General features: G+C 39.3%; 1 protein-coding gene across 1 annotated transcript in view; it reads left to right on the top strand.

Moving 5' to 3' along the window:
* Positions 1 to 15,799, top strand: part of LOC145346372 (uncharacterized) — a 230,163-nt gene that overhangs the window by 150,813 nt on the left and 63,551 nt on the right. Inside the window, exons 5-7 of the mRNA XM_080193531.1 lie at positions 5,110 to 5,268; positions 5,994 to 6,077; positions 7,642 to 7,788. Coding sequence (XP_080049657.1) covers positions 5,110 to 5,268; positions 5,994 to 6,077; positions 7,642 to 7,788 — 390 coding nt within the window. The remainder of the gene's footprint in view (positions 1 to 5,109; positions 5,269 to 5,993; positions 6,078 to 7,641; positions 7,789 to 15,799) is intronic.

The following is a 15,799-nucleotide window of genomic DNA, read 5'->3' as shown; positions in this document are numbered from 1 at the left end:
TCACCAATGCCCTATACAGCTGCAGCAAGACCTCCCTACTTTTATATTCAATCCCCCTCGCTATGAAGGCCAGCATCCCATTCGCCTTCCTGACCACCTGCTGCACCTGCAGGCTGGGTTTTTGCGACTCATGCACAAGGACCCCGAGGTCCCTATATGTTTTCATATATGCATAAAGACAAGAAAGATGAAGGGGTGAGGTGGAATGTTTGAATTTTCCAGACAGCTTTAACTTTTTAAAATATTGTAAACCTATAAATGCACTGCAGGATGGATATACATGATGTGAATCATAAATGTTTTGCAATGGGGAAGAAATGACTATCCAGCAAAAATAATGGATATTCTAAAACTGCAGACTTTGGTTTTGTTCAGGTATAGTGAAGAATATTACCTTCATTTTCTACATTTATAAATCTGTGGCATTCATGATAGCAGCACGTGATACCAGATCACTGTCAGTGCAGCTGTGCATTAATATGACTATCAACTAATCAACCTTTTGTGGCAATGAAATGCATTAGATAGGATATTTCATGGCATTTTCAATGTTTTTAAAAACTTATTTTATTATTTTCATTTTTGTATCCTTATTCAGTTTGATTTGAATTAGTGTTGTAAATTTTGTGTATAGGATTTGTCATGTTAAAATATGGTTACTTGACTGATGTAAGAGAATGTACTCACATGTGCTTAAGATTGGGGATGGGGAGAAGCTGTGCTACTGTTCTTGGAAAATATAGTTGGTGAAATATTTCCATTTCCTTCTCTATATCACTCGATGTTGATAGGTTTTAATGAACCTGATTTAATGCGCTAAACTGAAACCAATTCTATGCAATGCTGATCTATAATTATTAACAAATTTCCTATTCTGAATCTTTTGTTTTAGTAAACTAAAAGAATTGGTGCTAACTGGAGCTTTTACTTCACCTCTGCTGAAAAATATAGTGGTGGAACAAAGAGCCACACTTCAAATTTGCTCTTTTGGTCTCAGTAAATTAAAACGGAAGGACTCTTGAATTAAGTATTCTTAAGGAAGAAACTTACATTTTAAATGTTTTTGCTTTTCATATCTCTGCTCTTTTTAATCTTAATGTTCAATCAGGTTTCCACTGCTGCAGCAATGAAAAATCACAAATGACATTTCCTGTGATGATGCTCCACAATACATTTTCTCTTTTTGACTTCTCTATAATCCTTGACATGACTGTCACCAATAAGGGAGGGATTCTGCCACCCTGCCCACGTGGGTTTGGTGACGGACGGGAGCAAAGAATCTGGTTGGAGCCAACAAGTTAGAAACCCACCAGTGTAAAATCATATTGCAACTCTCCCAATGGTGGATGAGCGGCAAGTCTTCATGTGGGCTGATGGCATAAACACCATTTGCATTCCTTTGCATCTTGTGAATGTTCATTCAAACAGCTGCCCACGAGTGCCCTGTCAGGCCTTCCAATTCTGCATCACACCAGTGTGAAATTATGTCAGTCTAAAATCCGATTGCTAAAGAATGGTGTGCACAAGGTGGTCTTGGTTTGCAAGAGACTTTGAGGTAAGTGGACAAAGCCTTTTTGCCATGAGACTGTATTCCTCTTGCACTACCTGGCACTGTGCTGTGGTACATTGCAACCAAGGTGCAAAGTTTGGATGGGGTCGAGTGTGAGGTGAGGCCTGTGGTGGGGAGTCTACATTTTTAAAACAATACATTTTTTTCAAGAAATGCTTGTTTATGATATTTGGGTTGTACCTTAATCCTTTGAGTATGTCCTAATCATTTATTTTGCCAACTGTAAAATTTAAAATTCAAAGTGAATGTATTCTATGGTGTTTTGTTTATTGAGGATGCTGTAATGTGATTAGCTGCTTAGCCTGTTTGATGACAACATTGCTGTGAGCTGCCTGGTGATTTCCTCGAATTAGCATCAGATTGGGAAAGGGGAAATCCGCATTACAGAAATTGCTAGATCTTTGTGGGCAGCTTTCTTAGAAGTCAGCAGCAGCACTTTTGTTGCTGATAATGGAATCTGCCTCTATTTTTCTGTCTCCTTTTCTTCCCCTTACCAGTAAGCGAAAGCAAAATAATTCTATTAAGAAGTAGAGTATTATTAAGAAAAAATTTAAATAAATTATTTTCACATGTGCTAAGGCTCCCATCTCTTTTTAAAGACCAAGAAGGAAACATTTTAGCATTTAAAACTCAACATAAGCAACGATCAAGCAGGATTATCAGATTAAAATGTTACAGAGCATATTAAGATTTTATTTAGTGAGAGCAATGTTGCTATAATTAATGGAGGTTACTGGATGAACATGACTGTCTCTAATGACATAGAATTAGTTTACAAATGATGACAACTTAAAATAAAATTGCATGGGATATAGATGTGGCTGGAATGGCCAGTCTTTATTTCCCATCTCTGATTGCCTTTGCAAAGAAGTTGGTAAATCATCATCTTGAACCATGGCTGTGTGTTGTACAGGATATACTCACAATGCTATTAGGTAGAATGTATCAAGATTTTGACCCAACGATGATGAAGGAATGATGATATATTTTCCAGTCAAAAAGGTGTGTGCCTTTGGAGGGGAAACTGTAGGTGATAGTGTCCCCTTGCACCTACTGTCTTTGTTCTTCTAAGGTGATAGAGAGTGTGGCTTCAGAAGGTGTGTTGCAGAAGATTTGGTGAGTTCCTGAAGTGCATCTTGTAGCCATGATGCATCAGTAATGGAGGGAATGAATATTTAAGGTGGTGGATGGTGTGCCAGTTAAGTAGATTGCTTTGTCCTGCATATTTTTGAACTTGTTGAATGTTGTTGGCGCTGCAGCCATCAGGCAAGTGTGGAGTCTTGTAGTTAATGGAACAGCTTTGGGAAATTGAGAGGTACAATATTTGCCACAAAATACCCAGCCTCTGACCTGCTCTTAGAGCAATAGTATACAATTGGCTGTTCCAGTTTCTTGTTAATCATGAACTGCAGTATGTTTATGATGGGGGATTCAGCAATGGTAATGCCTTTGAATGTGAAGCAGAGCTGGTTAGTTTTCTTCCCCTTGGAGATGGCCATTGTCTCATGGCGTGAATGTTATTTGGAACTTTTCAGCCCATCTTTGAATATTGTCCAAATTTTTCTGCATAAGGTGGCAATGGACAAATTATTTCATTGGCTGATGAGATGCAACTGGAACTGAATCCTGTAATTATTAATGAATATACCCACTTCTGACCATATGAAAACAAAGTTATTGAGTAAGCAACTGAAGATATTTGGACCCAAGGCACTATTCTGAGAACTCATAAGAACATAAGAAGTAGGAGCAGGAGTAGGCCATCTAGCCGTTCGAGCCTGCTCCGCCATTCAATAAGATCATGGCTGATCTGAAGTAGATCAGTTCCACTTTCCCGCTTTCTCCCCATAACCCTTAATTCCCTTGTCTATCTGAAACCTATCTACCCGTGACTTAAATATATTTAGTGAGGTAGCCTCCACCACTTCAACGAGCAGAGAATTCCAGAGATTCACCACCCTTTGAGTGAAGAAGTTCCTCCTCAACTCTGATCTAATCTGCACCACCCCCCCCCCCCCCCCCCCCACTTATGTTGAGGCTGTGCCCTCTAGTCCTGCTATCCTTTCTAACGGGAAGAATCTCTCTACCTCTACCCTATCCATCCCTTTCATTATCTTATACGTCTCTACAAGATCCTCCCTCATCCTTCTAAACTCCAACGAGTACAGACCCAGTCTATTTAATCTCTCTTCATAGTCCAACCCCCTCATCTCCGGTATCAGCCTAGTGAACCTCCTCTGCACTCCCTCCAAGGCCACTATATCCTTGCGCAAGTGCGGTGACCAAAACTGCACACAGTACTCCAGCTGTGGCCTCACCAGTACCCTGTACAGTTGCAGCAAGACCTCCCTACTTTTATATTCTATCCCCCTCGCTATAAAGGCCATCATTCCATTCACCTTCTTCATCATCTGCTGCACCAGCAGACTGGGTTTTTGCGACTTGTGCGCAAGGACCCACAGTCCCTCTGCACCGTAGCAACTCCCTTCAGTGGTGTCCTGGAGCTGAGATGATTACTCTCCAGTGAACATATCCTTCTTTCTTCGTGCTAGGTATGACACTAACCATAGATATCTTTTCCCCTGATCATCATTGACTTCAATTTTATTAAAGCATCTAGGCCACACTCTATCAAATGTTGCTTCAAGCAATCACTATCTCCTCACCTCCAATTTTGGACCAAAGCTGTAATGAGGTCTGGAGCTGAGTGCCCTGATGGAATCCAAACTCGACATGTGAGCACGTTAGTACTGAATAAATGCTACTTGATCTCACTATTAGTGACAGCTTTACAGGTGACTGAGAATAGACTGATGGGCAGTAATCGATTTAGCCAGATTGGATTTGTCCTGCTTCTTGTGGACAGGTTATACCTGGACAGTTTTCCATTTTATGGGTGGCACAGTGGTTAGCACTGCTGCCGGAGACCCAGGTTCGATTCCTGGCTTGGGTCACTGTCTGGGCGGAGTCTGTACCACTCCTGGATCTACATGGGTTTCCTCCGGGTGCTCCGGTTTCCCCCCATAGTCCGAAAGATGTGCTGGTTAGGTGCATTGGCCATGCTAAATTCTCCTTCGTGTACCCAAATAGTGCGGTGACTAGAGGATTTTCACAGTGACTTCATTGCAAATTTAATGTAAGCCTACTTGTGACACTAATAAATAAACTTTAAATAAATAAGATGCTAGTGTGTTGTAGCTATACTGCAACGGTTGGCTAATGGCACCGCTAGTTCAGGGACAACAGTCTTCAACACCACAGCCAGGGTGTTGTCAGTACTATTCCCCAATACCAATTTTTACCTGTTTCTGCTTCATAATTAGCTTAAATCTGAATTCCAGTCTTAATTTAGCTATATAGTGCTTTAATCCAATCAATTGCTGTAAATAAGGTGGTAGCTTATCTGCATTTGAAAATATTTGAAAGGAATTTTTAAAACAGTTTATTTCGCGAAATAAATGTAAAGCTTATAATCTCTAAATGTGTGCGTCTTTTTCATAAGATTGTTATATATTAAGACATTGATTTCCTAATTAAAGGTTCAAAAGAAGAAGATCACCATTATTGACCTGAAAGATCAAATAAAACAACTTCAGCAGCAATACAATAAAACGGTGGAGGACAATGGACGCTTACAAGCCCGACTTGAAGCTTGGATGATCACTGCGCAAACTGAACAAGATATTCTTTCAAATGAGGCAATTTCCAAAATTTTTAATAAATATTCAGACAAACCTTTTTGAAAGGCATAAATATATGAAGGTTGCAGGACATATTGAGAGAGCATTTAGCAGAGCATCTGGGATCTTGGCAACATACAAGTATTAAGTACAAAAGCAAGACATTAGGCTGAGCCTATGTAAAGTTCTGGTTAGGCCACAGCTAAAGTATTGTGCATGATTCTGGTCACCAGATTTTAGCAAGGATATGAAGATCCTCGAGAGGGTGCAGTGGAGATTTACCAGAGTAATTCAAGGAATGAGGGAATTCAATTACATAGTCAGCTTGGAGAAGCTGGGGTCGCTCTTGTTGGATCAAAGGACACCTGATAGAGGCATGCAAGATTATGGCAGGTTTAGATAAGGTAGACAAAAAAAAGTTGTTTCCAATAGCTGATGACACAGAATTGAGATTTAGATTTTGGAAAAGAGATAGGAGGAGAACGATGAAAAACCTGTATGCAGCCAGTGGTGATGACCTAAAACACTCTGCCTATAACGGTGGTAGAAGCAGACATGATCAGTGATTTCAAAAGAAAATTTGATACACGTTGATGGAAAATAAACTTGCAAGGCTTCAGGGCTAGAATGGAATGGGTTTGACTGGATTGCTCTGTGAAGAGCTAGCATGAACTCAATGGACTAAATGGCCTCTTAAGTTGCTCTATCATAATTCTTATTTTTTAAAATTGATAAATCTACAGGTCTTTTGTAAAGAAGACATAATCCATAAACTAAGAATGAAACAACTAGCTCAAGAGGAGAAGTGTAATATAGCAGAAGAACAGGTACTTATTAAAGTTTTGTCTGATGTCAATAAAGTATGTTATGTAAGCAATTTTAATAATTGAAGTTATTTTAATTCTTAAAATATGTAGCATTCAATGGACTTTCATTACATTCCCAATTTATATTTTATTAACATGATGTTTATGTATTTTGCCTCATCCAGCATTTTGTTTATTCAAGATATCAATGGAGAGAACATAATGGCAGAATACATTTACTATTTTTAGACATTGACTCTGAGATGTTACCCCTTTATTTTCCCTTCTCTCAATCTGTAAGGTGTCTCCTATGAATGGATGCATCCGTTCTTTTCTCCGCTTTCCACTATATAGATTCTGAATTGGATATAAACCTATTCCAGTAAGATAGGAAGGAATCGGGTTCAATTATCTGCACGAAACGGTTAATAAGTATATCCAGAGTAGAGGTGGAGACTTCTGAAATTTGAAATGGATAAAATGCGAAGGCAAAAGGAGGAGGTATATTAGAGAAAGGTATTATTTGACTGAATAGAGAGATGGAAACCTTAAAGATAGACATATGATTAAATGAGTGTAAATAATCATAAGGAATGTGAGAGTGCGTGGTTGGGGAGCAGGAGTGAAAAGTAGAAGGACTAAGAATGAACTTATCAAAATTTTGATATTAGAGAAGGAAATAAAAACAGCTTTTAGAGGGAGATGAAAAATGAAAGAATAATTGGCAGGAGTGCATGATTTCCCCAAGAGTTTGGGAAGTTGAAACTATGGGGAAAGCAGTTTTGTGCTTCTGGAGAAGTGTTAAAACTTCAGTTAGCTCATGTTAAACAAAGGTGTCGGCAAGCCTGTGGGTTTTGGTTTCCTTTTAAACTGTGTCTGCATTATGAGTAAAGGTTTATGACGGAGAAAACAAACATGGTTTAAAGAGAGACTAGATGGTTGTTTGGCAACCTCATTGAAAAGTGTAAGCACTTGTGGAAGCCGAGAAAAAAATAGCTCTCATAGAAGTTGCCAGCAGGCAGTCAGGACAATGGAGTTAGGGGTAGAAAGCAATTCCCAGAACCTAAAGAACAGATTCTCCTATAAACCAAGGAATAAAAGAGAAGTGCCAGGGAGACTGAAGTCAAAGGGACAAAGAACTGGAATCTGAACAAAGTATTGTTCATTGAAGTTAAAGAAAGGGGCACAGAAAGGTTTCCAGATTTGCTGAAGTTGTCTCGTGAGAAGCCAGGCATCTGAAATAATCTTAAGGCTAGTGTTACCTTAACAGCTTTCTGAAAGCTAGTGGTGTATACAATCAGATATGCCTGTTGGACTTTAACCTGGTTCTGTGAGACTTCTTACTATGTTTACCCCAGTGCAATGCCAGCATCTCCACATCTTGAATACACAGCACAGAAGTAGGCCATTCAGCCCCACCAATCCCAGCTGGTGTTTGTGCTCCACTTCAGCCAATTTTCTTGAATTATCACGATAGGTTCACCAATCCAAGCTATATTAGATGATTCTGTTTCATGTTTAAGAGCTGATATCTGATAAATATAAAACTTGTACTTGAGAACTAACTTTTTGAAATTTGCTTTAGATTCAGCATCAAGAAAAGCTGTTGGAACAACAGCATCTGAAATATATGGCTTCAGTTAATGTAGTTGAAAAGCATCAGCAGATGATTCATTCTTTAGAACAGGATCTTCAAACAGCCATGATTGCAGAAAGGGAAATGGCTACTCAGGTAAAACCAGGATATTGTTTTTAATTACAGATATTATAACTGCATTGTGAAAATATTTTTTGATACTATTAGGGTGTTAATATTGTAAAGTAGATAATTTCAATGCTTTTCCACTTTGTGTAACTACTATGGTTCACAGCATACAAGTCGATCTTTGAACTCTTGAAAAATCCTCCCCAAATCAGGTTGATTTATACCTCAGTATAAAATGTGAACTGCCAGTGTTGGTGTCGTGGTCACCATTTTGAAATGTGAAATGAACATAACATTTGTACTTCAAATTAAATTAATGTGACACATTTCATTGAATTGTATTAAGATTATGAGTTGTGAACATGGTCCCTGAATGACCTATTGAGACATACATCCAAAAATTGAATTGCAGATGTTAGACCCTGTGCTCTAACTGCCATTTGTGTGTTATCACTGGCTGCCAACTCTTGATCTCCTTGGTTATCTGGGATTTGAACAATGTTCCACATACTGAACTGCGTTTTTTGCATAGAACACTGGGAAGTCTATTCCACACATTTCCACACATCCATCCACAACTTCACTCCATCCTCGTCCAGCCAACTGTTGTAATGGACATGCATGAAAAGTCCTGTGGAGAACTTAATTTTCAGCATGGTTTTACATTTGAAAATTAATTTTGTTCCGTTGGCCATGCTGGCCAATACCACTCTGAATCCGTCCTCCCATGTCCTGTGGTTTTCACTATAAACTGTTTCCAACCTTTCCAATCCATTGTTTGGCTGCTGGACATGGCAAACTTCATATTTATTTCATACATGTTCCCGATGTGACATATTTGGTGCTTGTGCCACTGATGATTTGCTGAAAATTGGTAATTTTTGAGTTAACAAATGTGACAACTTTTAGCTTGAAACTAGCTTCATATTTCACTGTTCTGCTGGAGGACCCATTTCTACTTGTTGTTCACAGAGCAGACCGTGCCTGGCGTACGCATATCTTAAATTCCCATACATCTCCTTGGTAACATGGCCTCATTGCCTGTTTGATCCTATCCGCTGACTTATAGTACACTGAGCATAGACCTAAACACGATCTTTGATGTGTAGAAAATGGGGTTGCTTTTATGTTGGGCTGGCTATGGTAAATTATCTTAAAATTATTTGTTTTCAGGAAAACTACTTCAAAAATCCATCTCCTCAATACACATTTTTTTTGAGATTACAAGCATGGATCTTAAATATAGCTGTACCATACATGAACTCTAAATAATGTTTGCCTTGTTTTGCTATGGATGTTCTTAGTTAAGAGATAAGCGGTCTTGCTTTACATGTGAAGTGGTGTGATGGTAGCAAATATCAGTGTACTTGGGAGATGCAAGTGAAAGTGTTTTAGTTCATTTCAATTTATCATGTACATTTGCTTGTAAAAGCACACGTTAAAAAGATGATTTTCCTCTTTTACTCAAATAATTCTTCAAAGAGCAGCACATCCATATTTCAGATCCAAATTTTGCTGAAGCTTTTACTTCAATTCTCCTCTCTCTAACTTTTGATGTGATGTTCCCTCTTGGGCCCCTGGTCTCTTATTCACCTTTCTCTGGTTCCTAACCTCTCATGTGCATCTCATTTCCTCTGTATGCAACAATGTCTCAGTCAGGTAGTATGGGGTAGGAGTGGTGACAGCACTTAATTCAGATATATGTTTAATAGATTGCATTTTTAAATTTAATAGACAGTTGTTTGAATTTTTACTGGACAATATTTTTCAGCCCAGCTGATTCAAAGTTAACAATCTGGCTGAAATCTTTAGAAGGCCATATTACATTTATCTTCTCACCTTCTTGGTCCACTGTCTTCCTCTGCAACAAATGTGGCAGAGACTACCGGGCTAGAGTGGGGCTCCTGAATCACATCCAACAATGTTTAACACAGAGTTGACCACCATTAGCAAACCCTAATTTTAGGAGGTAGGAGACTGCCACAAGGTATTAAATTTGTGACCAGGAAGAAAAGTTTTTTAAAAAAAAACCTGCCCCATAAGAATGCAACAGTTGGGACGTGACCTACTTAGGAGAGTTAAGTTTAAAATCAATTGTAAAATACATTTTGCCATTCTAACTCTTCCTCCCCCCCCCCCCCCCCCCCCCCCCACTTTTGTTTAATAAATGTGTTGTCAGTTAAGGCCTACATCACAATTTAATGAGGATTATATTGCCACCTTTCCGAGGTAAAGAATATCATGTGCAGATACGTAATAAAAGTAAGTCAAAACAAAGCAAGGAAGATTCTCTATTCAGTCCTATGGCATACCACACATTTGAAGAGTGGAGCTGGGAGATAAAAGAGTGAGATCAAGAGCGCAGCCTGGGAAATAAGTATATGAGGTAGGGTAAGATGAGAGTAGAGTAGGGAGATAGAAGAGTGTGAGGAAGAGCGGAATTGAGAATGGAGCGGGGGAGGTAAAGAATTGCAGGAATGAGCAAGATTAAGACGCAGCTGGGGAAATAAAGAGCGCACAAAGAACAAGACTGAGAATGGAGCCGGGGAGATAAAGAATCTCTATGCAGGTGGTAATGACATAGGCAACGCAAAAAAAGAGGTTCTGCACAGCCAGTATGAAAATCAAAACACCAAACTAAGAAGCAGAACCTCAAAGGAAATAATCTCTGGATCGTTACTTGAGTTGTGTGCAAATTGGCACAGGATAAATGAGTATGTAGCTCAAATACTAGTGTGGGAAAAGTGGGTTCCAGTTCATGGGTCACTGACACCAGTACTGGGAAAAGTAGGTGTTGTATCATTTGGACGGTCTACACTTGAACTGTGCTGGGACCAGTGTTTTAGCTATGTAACTAGGGAAGTAGATTTTTAAAATAAAAATGGTAGGTGGGGGATAAGCTTGGGTAAATGTAGCAAGTCAAGGGATAGAATTAAAGCAAGAGAACAAAATAGTAACATGGGAAATGAGCATCAGAGAAAAGCAGGAGGAAGCAAGGAGAAAATTATCTAAAAATACACTAACAGTCAAGACTATATTTCAAAGATAACAAAATTACAAAACCAAAGGCTCCTTATCTGAATGTGTGTAGCATTCATTACAAAGTAAGTGAATTGATAGCATTGGTGTGCCCTGTATAAAGGAATACAGGGATACTGCGCACAGTTTTGATCTCCTTATTTAAGGAAGGAAGCAAAATGCATGGAGATGGTTTAGAAGAGGTTTACTAGATTGATACCTGGAATGAGTGGGTTGTCCTCCGAACAGACTGGGCTGGTATCAGTTGGAATTTAGAAAGTTAAAAGCGGACCTGCTTGAAGAAGAAAGGCAAGTGAACGGTCTTGACAAGGTGGATATGGAAAGGATATTTCCTCTTGTGGATGAGTCTTTAGGACAGAGATGAGGATTTTTTTGCAAATCTTTGAAACTCTCTGCCTCAGAAGGTGTTGGAAGCTGGGTCATTGAATATTTTTAAGGTGGAAGTAAATAGATTCTTGTTAGGCAAGGGAATCAAAGGCTGCCAAATGTAGATGGGAATGTAGAATTGAAACACAAACAGATCGACTGTAATCTTATTGAACGATGGGGTGAACTCAAGGGGCTGAATGGCCTATTTCTCCTATTTCATCTGTTGTTCATAAATTTACTTTGACATTATGATAAAAATAAAGAATATTGTCAGAAGTGAGGTAGCGTTTAGATTTGGCATGTTAACTCGGTATTGAAGTATAGACATCTACAGATGGCTTGTTGATTTCATTGAGGTCACATATAGATTGCTACCTATTTTCCTTCCACATCTAGTGGGCCTGCTGTAAAGTATTTGTTTATCATTTTTAGTGTTTATTGTCTGAATCATAGAATGGCATGGTTACAGCATAGGAGGAGGTCATCTGGCATGTCATCCCCCTGCCGGCTGTCTGCAAGAGCAATTCACCAATCCCAATCCCTTTTTCCCCATAACCATGCTTATGATGTTTTGCATGCTGAATGGTGAGCATAGAATCATAGAACCCTACAGTGCAGAAAGAGGCCCTTTGGCCCATCGAGTCTGCACCGAACACAATCCCACCCAGGCCCTACCCCCATATCCCTACATATTATACCCACTAATCCCTCTAACCAATGCATCCCTGGACACTAAGGGGAAATTTCTTAGCTTGGCCAATCAACCTAACACTGCACATCTTTGGACTGTGGGAGGAAACCGGAGTACCCGGCAGAAACCCACGCAGACACAAGGAGAATGTGCAAACTCCACACAGACAGTGACCCGAGCCAGGAATCGAACCCAGGACCCTGGAGCTGTGAAACAGCTAACCACTGTGCTACTATGCCACCCAAATTTGAATCAAATGGTGAATCAAATTTCCTTCAGTCACTTTGGTTTCTATTTTGACACAGTAGGCAACTAATTTGCATGTAGGAGAGCAAAATACTGCAGAAGGTGGAATTAAGTACAAAGTGCTGCAAACACTCAACTGGTCTGGCAGCATCTGTTAAGAGGGAAATATGTTTGAGAGAAAAATAATTAATGTTTACGGCAATTTCTGTCTTTATTCATGTTTAGTTTGCATGGGTCCAGTGCACCCACGAAGGAGGAAATCCCCACATGCCAGTCACTGGCCTGCGCAGCAAAAGCTTCCGGCTATATGCGCCTCACCCTCTGCCACAAACATAACTTTTGCTGCTGAAGTGTGAAGCCATTAATTGGCCACTTCAGGGTTCTCCAGACCCAGCTTAATTAAGGTGGGTTCAAGGGTGGGCAGGTAGATGAATAGCATGACGCCAGCTATGTGACCCCCACCTTCAAACCCATGGCTGAGGAATGTCTTCTCCATTCCCACTGTTGCCACATATCCCTTCATGCCTTGGTTGCCAAAAATTTCTCAATTTCAGTTTTAGAACGAGCAATTTATCTAACATCTATTGCCATTTGATGAAGGAGTTCCAAATTTCTACCACTTTGTACAAGTGTTTCATTAATTCATTCTGGAAAGATCTGGCGTTTATTTTTAGTCTATTCTACTTAATCCTTGACTTCCCACCTAGCAGAAATAATGTTTCTATCTACCCTAACTGTTGGCGTTTATATCTTGAAAATGAATCAGATCTCGCCTTGATCTTTTGAATTCTAGGGAATTCCACTCCTAGTTTATGAAACCTCTCTAACTTAACCCTATAAGTCCTTTATTATTCTGATAAATGTGTTACACTCTCCCCAAATGTAGTATATCGTGGTGTGGTTCCCAGAACTACTAAAAATACTCAAGTTATCACCTAACTAGAGTTTTGTGTCACTGAAACATGACTTCTACCCTCTTGTATGCTCACCTTCTTGATATGGGGATCAGCATTCCATTATCCTTTTTGATTATTTTCTGTATCTGACCATGACATTGTAATGATCAATGTACCTGAACTCCCAAATCCCTTAGCTTTTCTCTGTGTTCAAAATACTCTATTGTACTATTTTTAGATCCCAGGTGGATGACTTCCCATTTGCTATCTTGAAGTCCACTTTCCACAGTTTAGTCCGTTCCCTTAATTATCAATATATCTTTGTAATTCTATGCTTCCCTCTGCAGTGCTTACAATGCCATCTATGTTTGTATTATCTGCAAATGTATACGCGTGATTTTCTATCCCATCAACTGATAGTGGATTCTTTGCAGGCAAAAATATGAGAAGAGTTGTGATATGGTTGTTGGCAATTGAAAAGGCCAAACCTTGATCTGCAGGCTCTTGAGTATTTGGGGCTCAAGAGCCTGGGACTCTGGTATAAGCAGATTTTGTTTGCACGCATCTTTACGTCTGTTCATTTCACATTTCTAGGTTGCTTTTTTGGTTGTTGTGCACCAGCTGTCCCTGTTAACAGCCTTTTGCTCCCACACCTGTTGGTTAATGTCAGCCAGAGAGAGATTTTTTGTTCAGCTGGTCTTTGAAGTGTTTGTGAGATGTACTCCTGTCTTCCCGGATCATAAGACATTTTCCAGGGCAATTAGTGTTGGAACTGAATGCATGCAATGCTGACCAGATTGGTTCTTTTGAGGACTTCATAATTTGTGATGTGGTCCTGCCATCTGATGATCATAATGGATAGAAGACAGCATTGTTGGAAGCTTTCCAACAATCATATTTATCCCCTGTATAGCCCAAGCACAGGATATACTCTGTTGTATCTTTGGCTAGATTATCTATACCATTTATATCTTGTTTATGATTTTTTTAAATCATATCTACACATTAACTGCACTTGATAGTAAACGCTGGACAGAAGTTTTAAACCTCTGTTGCCTCAAGCTTATATGAAGTAATGCAATCAAAAACAATGGCCAGGATTTTCTTTTCCCACTCACGGTGAGCAGGTTTGGCGACAGGAGTGGAAAATATTGCAAGAACGGCTAAATCACATTTCACATTTATGTGATCATGTGACGCAAATCCTTCCTCTCCCCATCACTGACTGCATTATCTGTCTTGCCAATGGAAAAATGCAGCCCAATACATCCTTCCTATTCTGTACTGAATTCTCCCCTCACTATATCTGCAACTATTCTATTCATGCCTTGCTCTTGTGAGCAATCTGCTGACTTATGCTCTAAAGTTTTTAAAAGTGTCTGAATAAATAAGGCTGTAAATAAGGTATTTATGAGTCGAATGGTTTGAACAGTGCAATTTATTTTCTACATTATGATGATTTAAGTAATCATGGCCTTCACCATAGATGACACAGGTAACATCCCAAAAGCAACTATAAACCAGGAAACAAGGGAGGGGTGAACTCCGAATAATTATAGTCACCAGAAAAGTGGTACTGAGTAAATTATTGGTGTGGTGGGCTGATAAGAGCCTGGATCCTGATACGCTTCACGCTGGGGTCTTAAAAGAAGTACCTAGTGAGATTGTTAATGCGGTGGTTGTAATTTTCCAAAACTCCCTAGATTTGGGGAAGGTCTCATTAGATTGGAAGATAGCAAATGTAAAAATGTAACTCCATTATTCAGAGGACGAGGGAAACAGAAAGTGGAAAATTACAGGCCAGTTAGTTTAACATCTTTCATGGGGAAAATGTTAGAAGCTATTATTAAAGAAGTTGTAGCAGGACGCATGGATGAGCTCAAAGGAATCAACATGATTTTGCTAAAGGGCAATCCTGTTTAACCAACCTATTGGAGTTCTTTGAGGGAGCAACCTTAGATTTCCAGAAGACATTTGATAAAGTGCCACATCAAAAGTTAATGTGGGAAAAAAGAAGTTCATGTTATAGTGGGTAACATATTGGTATGGAAAAATGATTAGCTAGCTACCAGGGCGCCGAGAGTATATATAAATGGGTCTGTTTGAAACTGGAAAGATGTAACAAGCAGTCAGTGCTTTGACTACTTACAGTTTATTTAAATGACTTGGATGAAGGGATTGAAGGCAAATTTGCTGATGATACAAAGATAGATAAGAATGTAAGTTATGAAGAGGATATAAGGAGGTTACGAAAAGATCTAAGTTAAATGAGTGGGCAAAGATTTGGCAAATGGAGTGCAATGTGAGAAAATGTGAAATTGACCGTTTTGGCATGAAGGATATAAAGGAAGCTTGCTCTCTAAATGGTGAGAGATTGCAGCATTCTAAGGTGTAGAGGAATAAAAGCAAATGCTCGAATCAGAAACAAAACCAAACACTGGAAAATCTCAGCAGGTCTGACAGCATATGTGGAGGGAGAATAGAGCCAATGTGGCAAGTCAGAATGCCCCTTCGTTAGAGCTTTATTCTCTCTCCCCAGATGCTGTTAGAACTACTAAGATTTTCCAGCGTTTTCTGAGGTTTAGAGGAATCTGGATGTTGATATATTTCAGGTCCAAAACTCCAAAGTGTCCTACGGAGCCCGCCTGGATCATGAGTTTTGCATCTTGAATTTGGCTAGGACGTGCCTGAGATGTTTCACTTAAGTATGATTCAAGTGACTCACTAGGGAGTTTTTATCAAACAAAGTTTATTTGAGGATATAGTTAACATGTATAATAAGAAAATTAGGAAGATT

The sequence above is a fragment of the Carcharhinus amblyrhynchos genome, chromosome 8 (assembly GCF_965287045.1).
Source record: "Carcharhinus amblyrhynchos chromosome 8, sCarAmb.v2.hapA, whole genome shotgun sequence".
In the NCBI taxonomy this organism is placed as follows: domain Eukaryota; kingdom Metazoa; phylum Chordata; class Chondrichthyes; order Carcharhiniformes; family Carcharhinidae; genus Carcharhinus; species Carcharhinus amblyrhynchos.
The sequence above is the reverse complement of the archived record's forward strand: the minus strand, read 5'-3'. Positions and strand labels throughout refer to the sequence as shown.